This window comes from Bos indicus, chromosome 11 (genome assembly GCF_029378745.1).
Source record: "Bos indicus isolate NIAB-ARS_2022 breed Sahiwal x Tharparkar chromosome 11, NIAB-ARS_B.indTharparkar_mat_pri_1.0, whole genome shotgun sequence".
In the NCBI taxonomy this organism is placed as follows: domain Eukaryota; kingdom Metazoa; phylum Chordata; class Mammalia; order Artiodactyla; family Bovidae; genus Bos; species Bos indicus.
In genome coordinates this window covers 92,231,150-92,246,485 of record NC_091770.1, presented here as the reverse complement: position 1 = coordinate 92,246,485, position 15,336 = coordinate 92,231,150, and the positions used below count along the sequence as shown (strand labels likewise).

General features: G+C 56.4%; 1 protein-coding gene across 6 annotated transcripts in view; it reads right to left on the bottom strand.

Moving 5' to 3' along the window:
• DAB2IP (DAB2 interacting protein) overlaps positions 1-15,336 on the bottom strand; it is a 212,022-nt gene that overhangs the window by 131,342 nt on the left and 65,344 nt on the right. The window contains exon 1 of one of the 6 annotated variants that reach the window (XM_070799187.1): positions 5,719-5,944. The exons of 4 other annotated variants lie outside the window; for them this stretch is intronic. In XM_070799187.1, coding sequence (XP_070655288.1) covers positions 5,719-5,842 — 124 coding nt within the window. In that variant the 5' untranslated portion in view covers positions 5,843-5,944. Of the gene's footprint in view, positions 1-5,718; positions 5,945-15,336 lie in introns of those variants that run through there. One more of the 6 variants, XM_070799190.1, reaches the window with a different exon arrangement.

Sequence of the window (15,336 nt, the reverse complement as noted above, 5' to 3'; positions counted from 1 at the left end):
GATGACCCCAACCTCTAGGAGGGTTGGAAAGTTAAAAGGAGAAGGTCAGGTGAAGCTCTAAGCACCAGACCTGGCAGATGGTCAGGTGGGGAAAAGGAAGCTATTTTCTTCCTTGTTATTAGAGGTGAGGAGGATGGGCCAGAAACACAAAGACCAAGAGGCTGACATTCCAGTGGATGCACTGGGGCCTCTGGCCTCCCTCAAGAGCCTAGACAGCTTGGGGAAGTGGGCCTCAAACTACCTGCCTGTCTCCAGGGACCTCACCTCAAGAGATGCTAAGCCCTCAGCACAAAGGAACTTGGTGGATAAACAGGGTGGAGGCTGTAAGACCTGTGACCTGCCCAGGGAAAGGACATGGTTGGCAGGCATGAATGGGAGCAGGGGTGGGGACAGGGGAAGAGACTGGGCCTGGGGAATGGCCTGAGTCATCCAAGGCACAGAGAGGCGGACCAGGAAGACTGACCCTGCCCCCCACACACAGATGCCAATGGGGTCACTCCCCTGCCTTCCTCCTGATTTATGGCCAGGATGGCTGTGAGCACTCAGTAGAGTTGTTGACTGTGCAAATCAGATAGGAGGAGGTAGTGGCCTTATCAAAACCAAGGCCTGACCTCAGAAGGATCTGCCTAAGGAGGAACAAGGTGGTGTGTTCACAGGCTCAGGATGTGCAGTGAGGCACAGTTGGGCTCCACTCTTTCTGAGCTGCCTGAAGGTGGCCAAGGCTCCCACTCTCTGGGACACGGTTTCCTCACCTAAAACATGAGAATAATGCCAGTATCCATCTCACAGTGCTGTTGTGAGCATTAAATAAGGCAAATAACCGAGTTAAGCCCACTGTCAACACGGAGCAGGCATTCAGCAGACAGAAGTCATTGGAACTTTATTACCTGTCATGAGGAGGAGTGAAGCTCCCAGGACCTGGGGCGTGTCAAGGTGAGGAGGGCCTGGGGAAGCTGGGGCCAACCCTCTCAAAGGAGGGATGTCTCAGCAGGAACAAAGGGAGAAACAAGGCAGAAAAGGGTATGTGCACAATCTCAGCGGTCTCAGCCAAGCTGGGGACCCTTGCATGGACATTTAAAGACCGAGGGGACCACAAGGTACAGGCAGCCCCCACCAGGGCTGTTCTCAGGCTTGTCCAGCCCCCAGGGCCCACACCGCTGCCCAGGGGCCTCTCAGTAGGTCTGCCTGAAGCCAGGGTCCCCAGGAGTGGTCCCAGCACCCGTCTTTCCCTCTGGTGGCACTCGGGCACCTCTCTAACCATTGCTCCCAGTTAGGAAGCAGATTCTTCAAGCCAGCAACCCCCCCAAACCACGTTGCCACCTTACTGGGGTTCCATACCCCTCTCTGTGAAGGTGGCCCCTCTGTGCCTCACTATCTCCCTCTGGACCCCAGGGGTTGGATCACTCAGCTGCCAACTTCTAAGTCCTGGGAGGGGACCACCACCTCAGGGGATCAGCGCCAGTCCTCCAGGGCACCTTTGTGAGGTCCTCCTGCCTGCATTCCTCGGGGGGTGCTAGGGCACTCCTGGGAGCCCCTTCCTGAGGCCCCTCTCACTGACTCCAGCATAGCTTAGCAGGAAAGACCCCCAGGTGGAGGGGAGGAGAAGCACACAGCAAGCAAGGCACAGGCCCATGCCATGGGGTGTGTGGGGGCGTGGCAAAGGAACTGACCATCTACGGAGAAAACATGGGCCAACACTGCAGCGCCCAGGCAGGGCCTGGCATGTGTCTGGATGCCTGGAAAAACTCAGATGAAGACATAAAGAAAAGAACCTCCCCTGAGTACAGGGATGGGCACTCCAAGAGGCCTCCTGACACATGGAGGCAACTAACAGGATTAGCCCCAACTGACAGATGGGGAAACTAAGGCCCTGGGATGTGCCTAGCTACATAACTAGCTCGTGGCTGATCTGAGCTCATTTCCCATGACCCGCTGCCCTGTGCCCCAAAAAGGACTCGGTGCCCCATGGCAGCTCAACAAGCCAGCCTCCCCAGCCGATTGGGAGCTTGTCAAGGGCTGGGAGCCTGTGCAACTCCTCCCCATGTGGCCCCATTCCCAGCATATAGTAGGTGCTCAAGCCGTGTTAGCTAGCTGAGTGAATGGGCGAACTTTATTCACGCAGGGGGGAAATGCAAGTTTTCCCAGGGGTACAAGTAGCTCAGACAGACAAAGCTTATCTTGACCTTGGTGGGAGTAGGTGGGAAGGTACCCTGGCTTGGTGACACACTTTGGGTGGCAGGACCCCCTCAAATTCATGGGTCACATCCAGCCTTCAAGTGGTCTGAGCCACAAGGTCCAGTGTAAAGTGGCCAGATGACCCTCGCCACACCAGCGTCACCATTTCCACCCTGCCTCCAGCCACATCAAACTTCGTGCCCCAGCCCCACCAGCAACAGATTCACTCTGCCTTTCCTGAGGATTCAGGGCCCAGCAAAGGGAGGAACCTCGCTTAGTGCCCTGCTGTGGTCACACCGTAGGGGGCTGCAGACACAGTCCCGCACTGGCAGCCCTGCCAGAGACAAAGTCTTCCTCTTGAGCCTGCAGGGAGCTCCCTGCCAGCCACTCCAGAGAGACAGTGGGGGCGGTGGGCAGACGGGTGGCAGACGGGTCACAACCCTTCCCCTGGCCAGGCCCAGCTGGGTCCCCACCACCTGCCAACTCTCCCCTGCTCCTTCCTGTTTCTGAACAAACACACATCTGAGTTCTCGGTCATCGTCCTTCCTTGCTGGTGGCAGATGCCGGAATGGGTGTGAAGCGAGGGTCAGACCAGGGCTGGGATACTCGGGGACCTGATGATGTCACCACCGTGGGACCAATGCCCCCCTCTGCCGCCACAGAGGGGGAGGTTGAGGCCTGAGGTCACCAAGAATGAGCTCAAGGCCTCGGGATGGCTCCCCCAGCAAGAGTTCCCACCTGGGTCGGGGTGCTATCCTCAGGGGGAGAGGAGGTCCTGGAGGCATAGTCAGGGATCTGGGAGTTTACTGGAGGCAGGTTTGTCCCCCAGCCGGGTACCTCCACCTCTTACCCTGCTCCCACCCATGATTCCACATCGCTCAAGGGCCTGTAATCAGGCCCCAACTACTGTTTCCCACTATCCCCTCTAACCAATGCATGCCCTCTGCCATCCCAGGATGAATCCTGCCCACAATAAAGTAAAGTAAAATTAGTTAGTTGTGTCTGACTTTGCAACCCCATGGACTGTAGCCCGCCAGGCTCCTTCATCTATGGAATTTTCCGGGCAAGAATATCAGAGTGGGTTGCCATTTCCTTCTCCAGGGGATCTTCCCGACTCAGGGATCAAACCCAGGTCTCCAGCATTGCAGGCAGACTATTCACCATCTCAGCCACCATATCAAGACATTTTCCAACTCCCCGTCTTTGCACTCTGTCCAGAGTAAGGACATCCTTACTTACTCTGCTCTGTAAGGATAACGACTTAGTTACGGATAAGACTTACTCTGCTCTTTAACAGTAAGGACTGCTGCTCTGTCCAGAGTAAGGACATCCACAGCTCACACAACATCAATTGTGGCCTGAGTCCCAAGCAGCACAGGCTTCTAGCTTTCCAAGTATGGGGTTGGCCAAAAAGTTCATTTGGGTTTTCTCATCGCATCTTATGGAAAAACCCAAACAAGTTTTTGGGCCAGCCCAATATTTCCTGCCCTCAGTCCTTAAACAACCCTGCTGTCATCACCTCCATTTACCAGACAAGGCCACTGAGGCCGAGAGGTAATTGGCCAAAGGATGGCTTTGTGCAGACCTGGGGCTTGAACTCCCATCTGACTCAACCACTCCCTCTGCCAAAGGAAACTCCAGCCAGGTGGTGAGACTCGGTCCAAACGTCACCTCCTCTGGGAAGTTCTCCCTGATTTCCCCAGACATAACTTCTGTTCAGGAACAGTCTCCTCCCACCTCCCTGCAAGCTGGGTGCTTGGCTGGGGCTCTCACACAAGCGAGCCTGGGAGCTGGGGCTCAGGCAATGGCCAGACATGCATTGATTGTCTCCTGCTCAGTTGGCTAAGCAGGAGGGAGAGCTTCTGATCCTCTCTGTGCCCGCGGGACTAGAGCTGGGCTGAGGTCAAGAGTGAAGGGAAGGTCACAGAGGGCATGAGGCAGGGGTGGGGTAGGTGCAGGAGGTGCCCTGAGCTTGCCGGTGACCTGAGCTTGCAGGGGCATCTGTACAGCTCCTGCTTCTTACAACCTGAACCCGTTTCTCCCCGAATCTTCCATGTACTACCAGCCCCCTTTGACAGCCCAGGAAGCTGAGAAAAATGACAAACCTTGTCCAGCATCACAGTGCTTGAGCCCAGATCTCTGGTGGCCCAGGGCCTGGTTGGAGGGAGGGAGCAGTCAGAGACCTCTTCAAGGAAGGCAAGGGGAGGAGATCACAAGCCTTGGGAGAACTTGAAGACTGAATTCCCAGAACACACGCGCATATGCATTCCCAGCCTCAGCTTGAACCCTTCCACACACGGGGAACTCACTACCTCAGGAACTCACCACTTCCTGAGGAAGCCCCGTGCATTGCTGCTGAGCCCTGACTGTGGGAAAAGTCTTCCCCATTTCTGGGGAGGCAGATAAACTTGTACTGCCTGCCTGCCGGACTTATCCTCTCACTGACGAGAAAACTGAGGTTCCGGGCAACCACAGGGTCCAGGCCACAAAACCAGAGCCTGGAGCAGGGGGCACTTGACCAGATGCCAAGCACAGATTTGTTCAAACTCCTCTGGGTCAGGCTGGGCACCGGGCCAGCCTTCCGGATTCCCAAGATAACCCGATGATGTAAACACAGCCCAGGTATCCATTAGGTCCTCCCAACTCCCCCACCCACCTTCCTCCCACCCACGGGCACCTCCGTGGGCCTGAGCCTCTGCCAGGGACTCCAACCTACCCAGGGCCCTTTTGAAGGCCTCCTCCTTCCAGGGGGGCCTCCCCACTCCCTTCTACCCAGCCAGGGAAGGAAGTCCCAGCCCCCACCCAGCCCCCTGGATCACACGCCTTTCCAGCTGAGGATCCTGTTACTGGAAAAAGAAAATGCTGCTTGCACCTCCCCCCTCTGTGTCTTGCCTCCTGGCCGTGAAAGACAGAAACTCCTTTCAAAGGAGGTGGCGCCCACCCTCACCCACCCACTCAGAGAGGTCCTGGACAGATGTTACAAGCCACCACTCCTTTGGAGCCAAGGACCCCTGGAATAGGACCCCGGAGTTCCACCCATGTGTCCCTCCACCCAAGAGATGGTGGAGTCCTGGTTAAGTCCCAGAGGAGCCACGAGGGGGTTGGAGGGAGGGTAGGCTGAAAGGGCAGGGTCCTGCGAGCCTGGGGAGAGCCAGAACTGAGCCAGAACCCCTCAGGGTGACTCCATCCCTCCCACCACCCCCCAACCCCCCCCACCCCACCCCCCCGCCACCGCTACTGAATAAACTGAGGCGCAGAGGTCCAAACTGGGGCTCAGAGGCGAGAAGCTGAACTGCGATCTCCACTTTGCCTGCCCTTGGCAAGAGGAGACCCCCAAGCCTCAGTTTCCCCCATCCCCGACTCCCCCACCTCCAGCGTGGTGGATGGGGAGAAGCCGGGGGATTGGGGAACAAGTAGACACAGTAAGGGGCAACCACGGGGGGCGGGTGAGAGGGTCGGGGTAAATCGACAGCAGGAGGACCTGGAGTCCCAGGCACCCCAGGGCGCCCGGCTCCGGGGGTCAGGGGTCGGGGTGGCGCCTACCCCTGGCGGGCCGAGTCCGGCTGCGGGAGCGGCTCCTCTGTCGCTGCAGCCGGGGTCGCCTGAGCAGCCGGTAGTAGTAGGAGGGTCTCCCGGTGCTCTTCCTGGCGCCGCCGCCCGCGGACATGCTGCCGCCCGCCGGGCACCGGGCCGGGCCTGGGCGCGCTCACAAGGGCCCCATCGCCAGCTCCGGCCGGCCCGGCGGGCGTCCCGGTGTTCTCCCGCGCGCCGGTGCGGCCGCCGCCGAGGCCAAGGCTGCCCCACAAAGTCGCTCAAACTCCTCCTCCCGCTCCCGCCCTCCGCGGAGCAGCCGGCCCCGCCGCGGGGGCCTGGGACCGGGAGGCAGGGCTGGCACCGGCCCGGAAAGTCAGTGCGGGAGAAATCCCGGCCTGGAGTCGGCGGGGCCAGGCGGGCCGGAGTGCCTGAGACCCCAGGCGGGTCCCCAGGAGGGTCATCGACCCTGAAAGCTTGAGGCCGGACCTCTGGGAGCCCGCGGCGCCCCACTCCGACGGCGGGTATAGGCACCCGCGTGTGTGCACTCTTTCCGCACGGGGCAGGGCGCACCCAAGGCGACCAGGGGGGCACCCTGCTCTCGAACTGGTCACCTTCGATTGGGGTTCGAATGAGGCCGATGCCGCAGGGTTGGTTTCTACACCAGGCTCCGTGGGCTGAGCACCGTCCCACAAACACACCCCCTGACACACCAGGGTCCCTGCCGGGCAGAAAGCCTTCTCTTGTGGCCCAAACGGTAAAGAATCCTCCTGCGGATGCAGGACATACGGGTTCGATCCCCGGAAAATCCCCTGGAGAAGGGCATGGCTACCCACTCTGGTATTCCTGCCTGGAGAATCCCATGGATAGAGGAGCCTGGAGGGCAATTGACCATGGGGCCACAAAGAGTCAGGCAGACTGAGCAACTAACACTTCACTTCAGGCAGGACATTCACCTGTTCTTTTAAAAATCGTTCTGTTTGATATATGTATTACTTTTATATATTTACAATTAGGGTGCGTATTTCAAGCGCACAAAATCTAGAGAGAACAGAATGAACACCTATGTATCCGTGGGGGCTTTGCCAAATCTGAACATTTTGTCCCTTTGATTTAAAGTGAAAGTGAAAGTCACTCAGTCATGTCTGACTCTTTGCGACCCCATGGACTATACAGTCCATGTAATTCTCCAGGCCAGAATACTGGAGTGGGTAGCCTTTCCCTTCTCCAGGGGATCTTCCCAACCCAGGTCTCCCGCCTTGCAGGCGGATTCTTTACCAGCTGAGCCACAAGGGTAGCCTTTGATCTAAACCCTCTCCCAAGTGAAACACCTCAGATGCTGTGAGGTCTCCCTCGCTGGGCATTTACAGCAGTTCTGGTAGGGCTGCGACCAGGGCAGAACCATCCCTACCCCACTGTAGGGATGGAAACTGAGGCTCCCTCTATGGCATCCTGCTGAAAGCCTTCAAGTCAGGCACTCCCCAGCTCAAGAACCATCCATAGCTCCCCAGAGTCCCAAAGCCACAAGTGCAAAGAAGCTTCTTTGGTATTTGAGCCTCCAGCGATCTAGTTCCCCTCAAACCACCCCAGCCTCACCTCTGTTCTTCCCCTGCTTCTCACGCCTCTTTACTCCTAAGAGACATGGGTCCCATCCCTGGGTCAGGAGGAACCCCTGGAGGGGGAGGTGGCAACCCATTCCAGTATTCTTGCCTGGAGAATCCCATGGGCAGAGGAGCCTGGCAGACTACAGTCCATGGGGTTGCAAAGAGTCAGACACGACTGAAGCAACTTACCACACACTTCGCACACACACACACACACACACACACACACACACACACACACACGCACACAGAAGGGACTGGCCTCCTACCGACTTTTCTCTGCTTGGCCAAAGTCCATCATTCTAGGGCCCACTTCCTGCAGCTTTCCCTGGCCACCCTGGCCATTTGTGGGAGTATCTCTCTCTACACCACCTTGCCTCAGCAGCAGCATTTATTTTTAAAATTATCCTCATAACCATCTGCCTAAATTCCAACCCCTCAAGTACAGAAGGGGAAACTGAGGCCCTGGCAGGGAGAGCTACCTGCCTCAGTGACAGAGACAAAGGACCTCAGATGGGACTCTGACAAGTAGTCCTAGGGGTGTGTTGGTGGGAGAGTCCGATGGGGGGCCTGAGGTAGTCTGGACAGCTTCCTCCAGCACAGCTGAAAAGGTGGGGCCCTGGAGGGGGTGGGGCGGTCGGCGGGAATCCAGACCAGGTTTTGCACCTTACAAAGGAGACCCCCTCCCTAGCTCCCTCAGCCAGAAGGGAGGGCCCCCAGGTCAGGAGAAGCCTGGATCACAGCTGGAAGCCAGGCGCCTTCCCAGGACCAGGGGGGAGGGGCCGAAGGGGTATTGCTCCTCCAAACCCTGCCTGGGTTGTCAGAAGCCATCAACTCCCCTGGCCCCTCTCCCCAGAGCTCTGGCCAATCCCTGGGGAAGATGGGAAACCACAAGGGCTGCAAGGACCCCCATTAGCCTCCTTTGGCTAAAGCACTGCTCTAGCTCATTTGCAATAGCACACATTACCAGGAGCCTCTTTTACAAACGCAGAGGCCCCTGGGTAGAGCAATACTATCTTCCATGGAGAGGTGGGCCGGGTTCTAGAGCCTCCTCCAGGACATCCAGTTTGGACCCTTCCCACTCTTCTGGGGCTCCTGCAGCCACCTACCCACACCTTGGCGTTTCCAGAAAGAATAACTTCTGCAGCCAGGCCCACTAGTTTTGGGGGGAGGACTCCCAGGAGGCCCAGCTCAGGATGGGGACAAGAGGCATTCGGCCCAGTTTCCCCCAAAACAGGAATTCCCAGGTTCTAGCCAGTCTCTAGCTTTCCTGAAGGAGAGGAGAGACTGATCAAGTGATCAAGCTGATTAAGGCTGGGACGAGCGGGTCTCGGTCTGGGACCCCCAACTAGCAGATTTAGAAGACTGTGTGCTGAGGGGGGACTTCAGGATCTCATCTGTAAACACAGCTGGGCTCCAAAGGTCTGGCGTCAACTCTGCTTTTCTTGGGCTCTCAAGTCCATCTCTGTGCCTCCGTTTCCCTGCCTACAAGGAGAAGTTACAGACTCCTAACCTATCTGCCTCATGGAGGGAGGAGCTTTTGCATTTCTGGCCTTGGGATGGAGTGGGCATTGCCAGGCATCCAAGCCGAACATCTCCTCAGGCCTGAGATGAGTACCAAGAAGATACCAGCTGGGCTGCTGAGTAGGGGAGGGGCAGGGTGGGAGGTGAGAGAGGAGGTCCAGGACCCCCAGGCAGACAAAGCCTGCTCCCTGCACACCCAGCAGAGCATCTGGAATCAATCCCGCTGTGGAGCAAGCCACCTACCCCCTCCTGCTACCCCTGTGGCCTCCTCCCTTCAAACAGAAGCAGCTGCTTTCCGGAGACTGCCCAGACTGGAGGGGGGGCACCTAAAAATGCCCCCCCTCATACCACCACCACTTCCTGCCACAGACCTTCCTTCAGGGGGAAGCCCTGGCCAGCAAGGGCTCCCCAGACCCTTCCGATCGGTGAGCCAGGGGCCCTGCAGGCTGTAGTCCCTCAGTGGTCTTGTTCTCCCACCACAGTCTTGCCTCCAAAGGGTCTCCTGAACTGCCCCACATGCTGTTTTGGGTGGTGTTCAAGGCTGCAGCCTCCGTTGCCTCCAGCCCCCAAATGGCCCAGCTAGTTAAACATGTGTATTTCTGAGGTTCCTCCAAGATGCATGATTCAGTGGGTCTGGATGAAGCCTGGAAATCTGCATGTTTAGTAAGTGCCAGGCAAGGGGATGGGAGCTAGTTAAGTCAGATCCAACCTGACCGCACATCACCTTCATCATCCCTCAAAAGCCCCCAAAGGTGAACTCCCGGAGTACCACAAAGGACCAAGCTGTCACAAAGCAGCCAGCCCCCTCACTCTGCACGCCAACCCATGCCAGACACTCTGATTTATCTGCTCTCAGCCTCCAAAGGCTCCAGCCTCTGCCCTGATGGCCACATGGCTGCCATGAAGGTCTCCCTTCTGCTCCCACCTGGCGAACTCTCCTCATTCCTCAGGACCCAGCTCAGACATCACCTCATCAAAGCAACCTGACTCTCTCCACCCTTGCCATACCTTACCGGTCAGGTTTGATGAGTGAGGACACAGGAGAAGACCAGAGAAGGATGGACATGAAGAATTCCCCATGTGGGCACAGGACCATCAGGATCCAGTGGTCTGGAGGGGAATAGCATCCTGCTGGGCTGGAAGTCCAGGTCAAGTACAGGCCAGGCCAGGGCTGGGTCAGGTGGGCTCAGAGGCAGAGAGGGGCCAGCCCAGTGCAGCCTCACATCTTAATGGGCTGTCAGATTTACAGTTGTGTGAGGAAGGAGAACACAGCATACAATCAGAATTACCCTCTGGAAAGCCTTAAATTGCCCATCCGGGACTGTGTTTCCTCCTGTGTAAGGATAGATCACCCATTCTTCAACTAAGGGGCTTCCCAGGTGGCGCTAGTGGTAAAGAACCTGCCTGCCAACGCAGGAGACATAAGAGATGCGGGTTCCATCCCTGGGTCGGGAAGATCCCCTGGAGGAGGGCATGGCAACCCACCCCAGTATTCTAGCCCGGAGAATCCCACAGACAGAGGAGCCTGGCAGGCTACAGTCCATGGGGTCACAAAGACTCAGACACGAGTGAAGCGATGGAGCACAGCACACAGCAAAGCAGGAGGGCCTGGTCTTTTCAGAAGGGCCATGTTGTGCAGGAAAAAACAGCAACACTAACATTATCTCACACTGGATTCCACTCAGGGAGGAGAGATGCTCACGCCTGGAGGGAACCAGAGCCAGAGACCTCTAACACAGGAAAACTACAAGTTTGTCTGAGGGTGAAGTTTGGATTTAATAGCAATAAACTGTATTCAGCACTTACTACTACTTTAGCTATGCACATTATCTCATTTGATGGTCACCACCTTCATTTTACAGAAAATATTGGTGGCACAGAGAGGGTAAGTAATTCCCCTAAGGTCACACAGCTTGCACTAGGAGTCAGGATGTGAACTCAAGCAGGCTGGAAAGAGCAAAGGTCTTAAGATTGAGCAGGACTTTATGCCGAGATGGAGGAGGGGCAACAGTATGAAACTTTCCTTAAAAACCAGCTTAGGCAAGGAGGAGGCAAGAAGGGATGGAATCCTGACAGGGGAAACACTGGAGCCCACGCCAGGCTCCACACAATGGGTGTCTGGAGGGTTCAGACCTGTCAGATTTCCTGTCGGGACGAGGGTGCGCAGTAGTGACCAGGGGAAGTCCCCAGCCAGGCAGCCCTGCATACATCCGCCTCCCAGGCCAGCCCCAATCTCTGAGTCGCTGGAGCCCTGGGCAGGGTGGGAAAGGGGGTGCTGTGGGGGAAATTCATGGTTGAGGTCACGGGTCTCTGCCCCGGGAGGCAGCCTGTCTGACAGGCAATGACGGCTTCCTGTGTCCACTGCTCATCCGGGAATATGGCTGGACCACGAGTAGCACCTTCATTCAGATGGGGGAGGCTGGAACTGGGTATCACCAACACGGCAGGAGGGGCAGACAAGCCTGAGAGGTCACGCTCAAGTGCTCGAGGCCCAACCAGCTGTCCACCACCTCCACCAGCCTCTGGACTTCCTCCCTAAAGCCATCAACAAAGTTAATGACATCCTTCATAAAAAATGGCCCAGTCAGGGCTATGATGACCCCAGGCTTAGATGGCCCTGCCCTGCTCAACACAGTCAGAACTAGGGGACCAATCAAGCGTGGATATTGGAACACACACAGATAGGGCCTTGGGTACTGTGAGTGTTTTTTTGAAATCAAGTCATCCAAAACTGGGCTGAGCCCTTGGGAGAGGCAGAGCTCTAAGGGGGTGAAAGGCCAGTGGGCAGGGTCACTGTGTTTCTTTAGGCCCTGTGTAACTCCAAGAAAGTCCCTTGACATCTCTGGGCCCCAGGTGTCACATGTTACGACAAGTTATCTCTGCTAATCCACCTCCATGGATCCCATTGGGATCTAGAAATTTCCTCCAGTCCCAAACCATCACCTAGGTGTTTCCTCCCGCCCTCCAGACGCCCAGAGAAGAGGACACATCTCTCTTGTACATGTCAACAGCCTGTTGTAAATCCTGGAAGGTCGGGGTTAGAAGGAAACCTCAGAGCAGGTGATGGAACCGGGGAAGCTGTGGACAGCCACTTGCCCAGAGAAGCCTGCCTTTAATTCATCGCAAGCTGGGATCTGGCATCAATTCTCCACACATGGAGAGTCTGATGGCCCATCCCACCCCCACAGTCAGGGTGGAGTATGATCGCTCCCCGCAGATGGGGCAATGAGGCCATGGGAGGGAGGGACTCCCCCGAGGTCACACACGGGAGCTGGGGCTTAGTCCACCTTGGGGCTTAAACAGTGATGCCAAGACCCCCCTTTCCCTCTCAATGACCTGGACCACCCCTCCCAGATGCCTGACGCGTTCTGCCCACAGGTGCCCAGCCTCCACTCCCACTGCTCTGCAGCTCAGTCCTCCAAGTCTGTAGCCGGGGAGGAGAGGATTCGCTCTCCAGGCCCCAGCCTCAGCCCCTCCTTCTCACCCCCACCACAGCAACCGGCATTTCAGCCCAGATGGCCAGGCCCAAAGCGACTCTCTCTGCGTACTTCCTCTCCTGCCCTGACCCAGAAACGCTGCCAAGCTCCAGGTGGACCCATGGCTCCTCTTTCTCCCTGCCCAGCCTGGAGCCGAGGCTCCAGGTCTCAGGCCTCCTTCCGCCCCTTCCAGCTGATGGGCCCAGACAGCTCCGCACCCACTGGGCGACAGGAGGGGGTGGCATATGGTCCCAGGGTGAGGTCAGAGAGTCCCCTCCCTTTCCAGGCAGGCCTGCCTAGTCATCTGTGAACCACTTCATGGCTGGCACTGGCCTGGGTTCCGGGGGGAGGGGAGGGGTCTTGTGCCATCCCTGCAGATCCCACTGAGGAGGACAGATGCACCTACCCAGTGGCCAGCCTCTAGGAGGCTCCCATCTCAGCAGGGAGCTGCAAGAGTATGGGATTTGGAGTGAGGAACCAGCACTTCTTGGCTGTGTGACTTCAGCTTAATACCTTTACCTCTCCGTGCCTCTGTTTCCTCGACTATGGAATGGGCACTTTGTGGGGTTATAGAGGGTCAAATAGCATAGTGAACCAAAGCCCTGTGGGCAGACTGGCTGACATCTGCCCCTCTAGGTTATTTTCTTTCTCGCCAATCTGTGGGCTCCTTGAGAGCAGGATAGTCAGATCTGGTCAGCACATTAACTGGCCCAGAGCAGGCTCTCAGTAAAACTGACTGGGAGAGATGGTGGCAGCGTGGGAAAAATGGCTGAGCCCATCTGATCTGGAGTCAGCACTGAGTAGAGGTGGAGGAGGGAGGAATCCTGGAGGACTGCCTGGAGGAAGAGTCATTGGACTGAGCTAGAAGCCTGAGGTAAAACTTACTGGGAGAGATGGTGGCAACATGGGAAAAATGGCTGAGCCCATCTGATCTGGAGTCAGCACTGAGTAGAGGTGGAGGAGGGAGACATCCTGGAAGACTGCCTGGAGGAAAGAGTCATTGGGACTGAGCTAGAAAGCTGAGTAGGAGTTGGAACAGAGAGCAGAGGAGTATATTCTTAGAGGGGCTGGCAGCATGAGCAAAGACCCAAAGATGGAAAACAGCAAGGCATATACTGGGGGCAGCATATAGAACTGTGAGACCAGAACAGAGGATGAGGCAGGGGACTGGGGAGCAGGCTCTATGGGGTGTGTAAGGGTGAGAGTAGAGAGAAGAGATGGGAGATAGATCCAAGGAGGGATGAGGCCCAGGCAGCCCCGCCAGAAGGAGAAATAGAACGGTAAGGAGGGAACTCTGGCTGGGGAGGCAGAGGATCAGGACTCCAGGCCTGCTGTGTGGCTGCGTGACTTTGAATGAGTCACAGCCCTCTCTGATCCTCACTCTGCAACTGAAAGGAGAGGCTGGTCCCATTCGGCAGGCCTGCAGGGTGGGGCTAGGCTCAGTTCAGTTCAGTCGCTCAGTTGTGTCCGACTCTTTGCAACCCTGTGGACTGCGGCACGTCAGGCTTCCCTGTCCATCACCAATTCCCCAAACTTGTTCACACTCATGCCCATTGAGTTGGTGATGCCATCCAACCATCTTTTCCTCTGTCATCCCCTTCTCCTCCTGCCTTCAATCTTTCCCAATCTTCTTTTCCTGCCTACAGTCTTTTTCTTCAATCTAGGGCTAGGCTAGATGCCTGTGAACCACAGTGGGAGAATTTGAAGTTTCCCAGCAGTTTTCTTGAGGAACCACTGGCTAAGATGGTGCTAGACAAGACTGGATACCCATCCAACCCTTGAATGGGATGTACATGGCCCCCACTCTGGGTTTGGCACATGCTGTTCCACTGTCTCACACTCTAACCTCAGACCTTCAGATGTCAGCTCCTTTCTGCCATTCAGGTCTCAGCTCAAATATCACATCCCTGCCACCTTATCTCAAGTACCTCTGTCCCAATCCCCCCACACCCGATCTCACTGCCTTGTTTTATTTTCTTAAACTATCACTTCCTGAAACTGTCTTATCTGAGCATTCGACTGTTCACTAATTGTCTTTCCCCAAACTTTAATGAGGGCAGGGGCCTCCTCAGTCCTGGCCCAGGCATGTGCCCAGTGCACACAGCAGTGCTCAGAAAGCAGCTGATGAATGAGCAGAGCGAAGGGAGCTGGGCTCAAAGCCACCACTCATTTTCTAAGAAGGGAACCAAGGACAAGGTACTTCGCCTCTCTGGGTCTCCTCCACATGGCATGGGCACGGTGGACTGCAGGATTTACTATCAAGCAGCAGCCTGGGCATGTTTTAAATTTGTGGGGAGATAATTTGTCTTTGGCTATTATAAAAGTGAAAGTGAAGTTGCTCAGTCATGCTCGACTCTTTGCGACCCCATGGATAGTAGCCTGCACCAAGCTCCTCTGTCCATGGGATTTTCAAGGCAAGAGTACTGGAGTGGGTTGCTATTTCCTTCTCCAGGGAATCTTCCCAACCCAGGGATCGAACCGAGGTCTCTCACATTGTAGACAGACGCTTTACCGTCTGAGCCACCAGGGAAGCTCTTTATTTCTTGGGGTTTCCCTAAAAGCTCAGTTGGTAAAGAATCTGCCTGAGATTCAGGAGACCCCAGTTCGATTCCTGGGTCGGGAAGATCTGCTGGAGAAGGGATAGGCTACCCACTCCACTATTCTGGCCTGGAGAATTCCATGGACTGTATAGTCTATGGGGTTGCAAAGAATCAGGACACGACTGAGCGACTTTCACTCACAGCAGCCTGGGACCGGTTGGGAGGTCAGGATGGAACTCCTGACTCTAGGCAGGAGCTGGCAGAAGAAATGAAGGAATGAATACATGCCTTTGCTTTGCTGTGTGCCTTTGAGCAAGGCCCTTTCCATTCATAGGCCCAGTTTCCTCTCCTAGAAAATGGAGTTGCCTGGGTGGTCTTTCAGATCCCGTGCACACTGACACTCAGGGCTTCTGTTCTCAATCTGGAACAGAAACGGGAGCCCCAGCAGGTGCTAGAGGAGGGGCAGGCTGTGCCAGAGCCATGGTT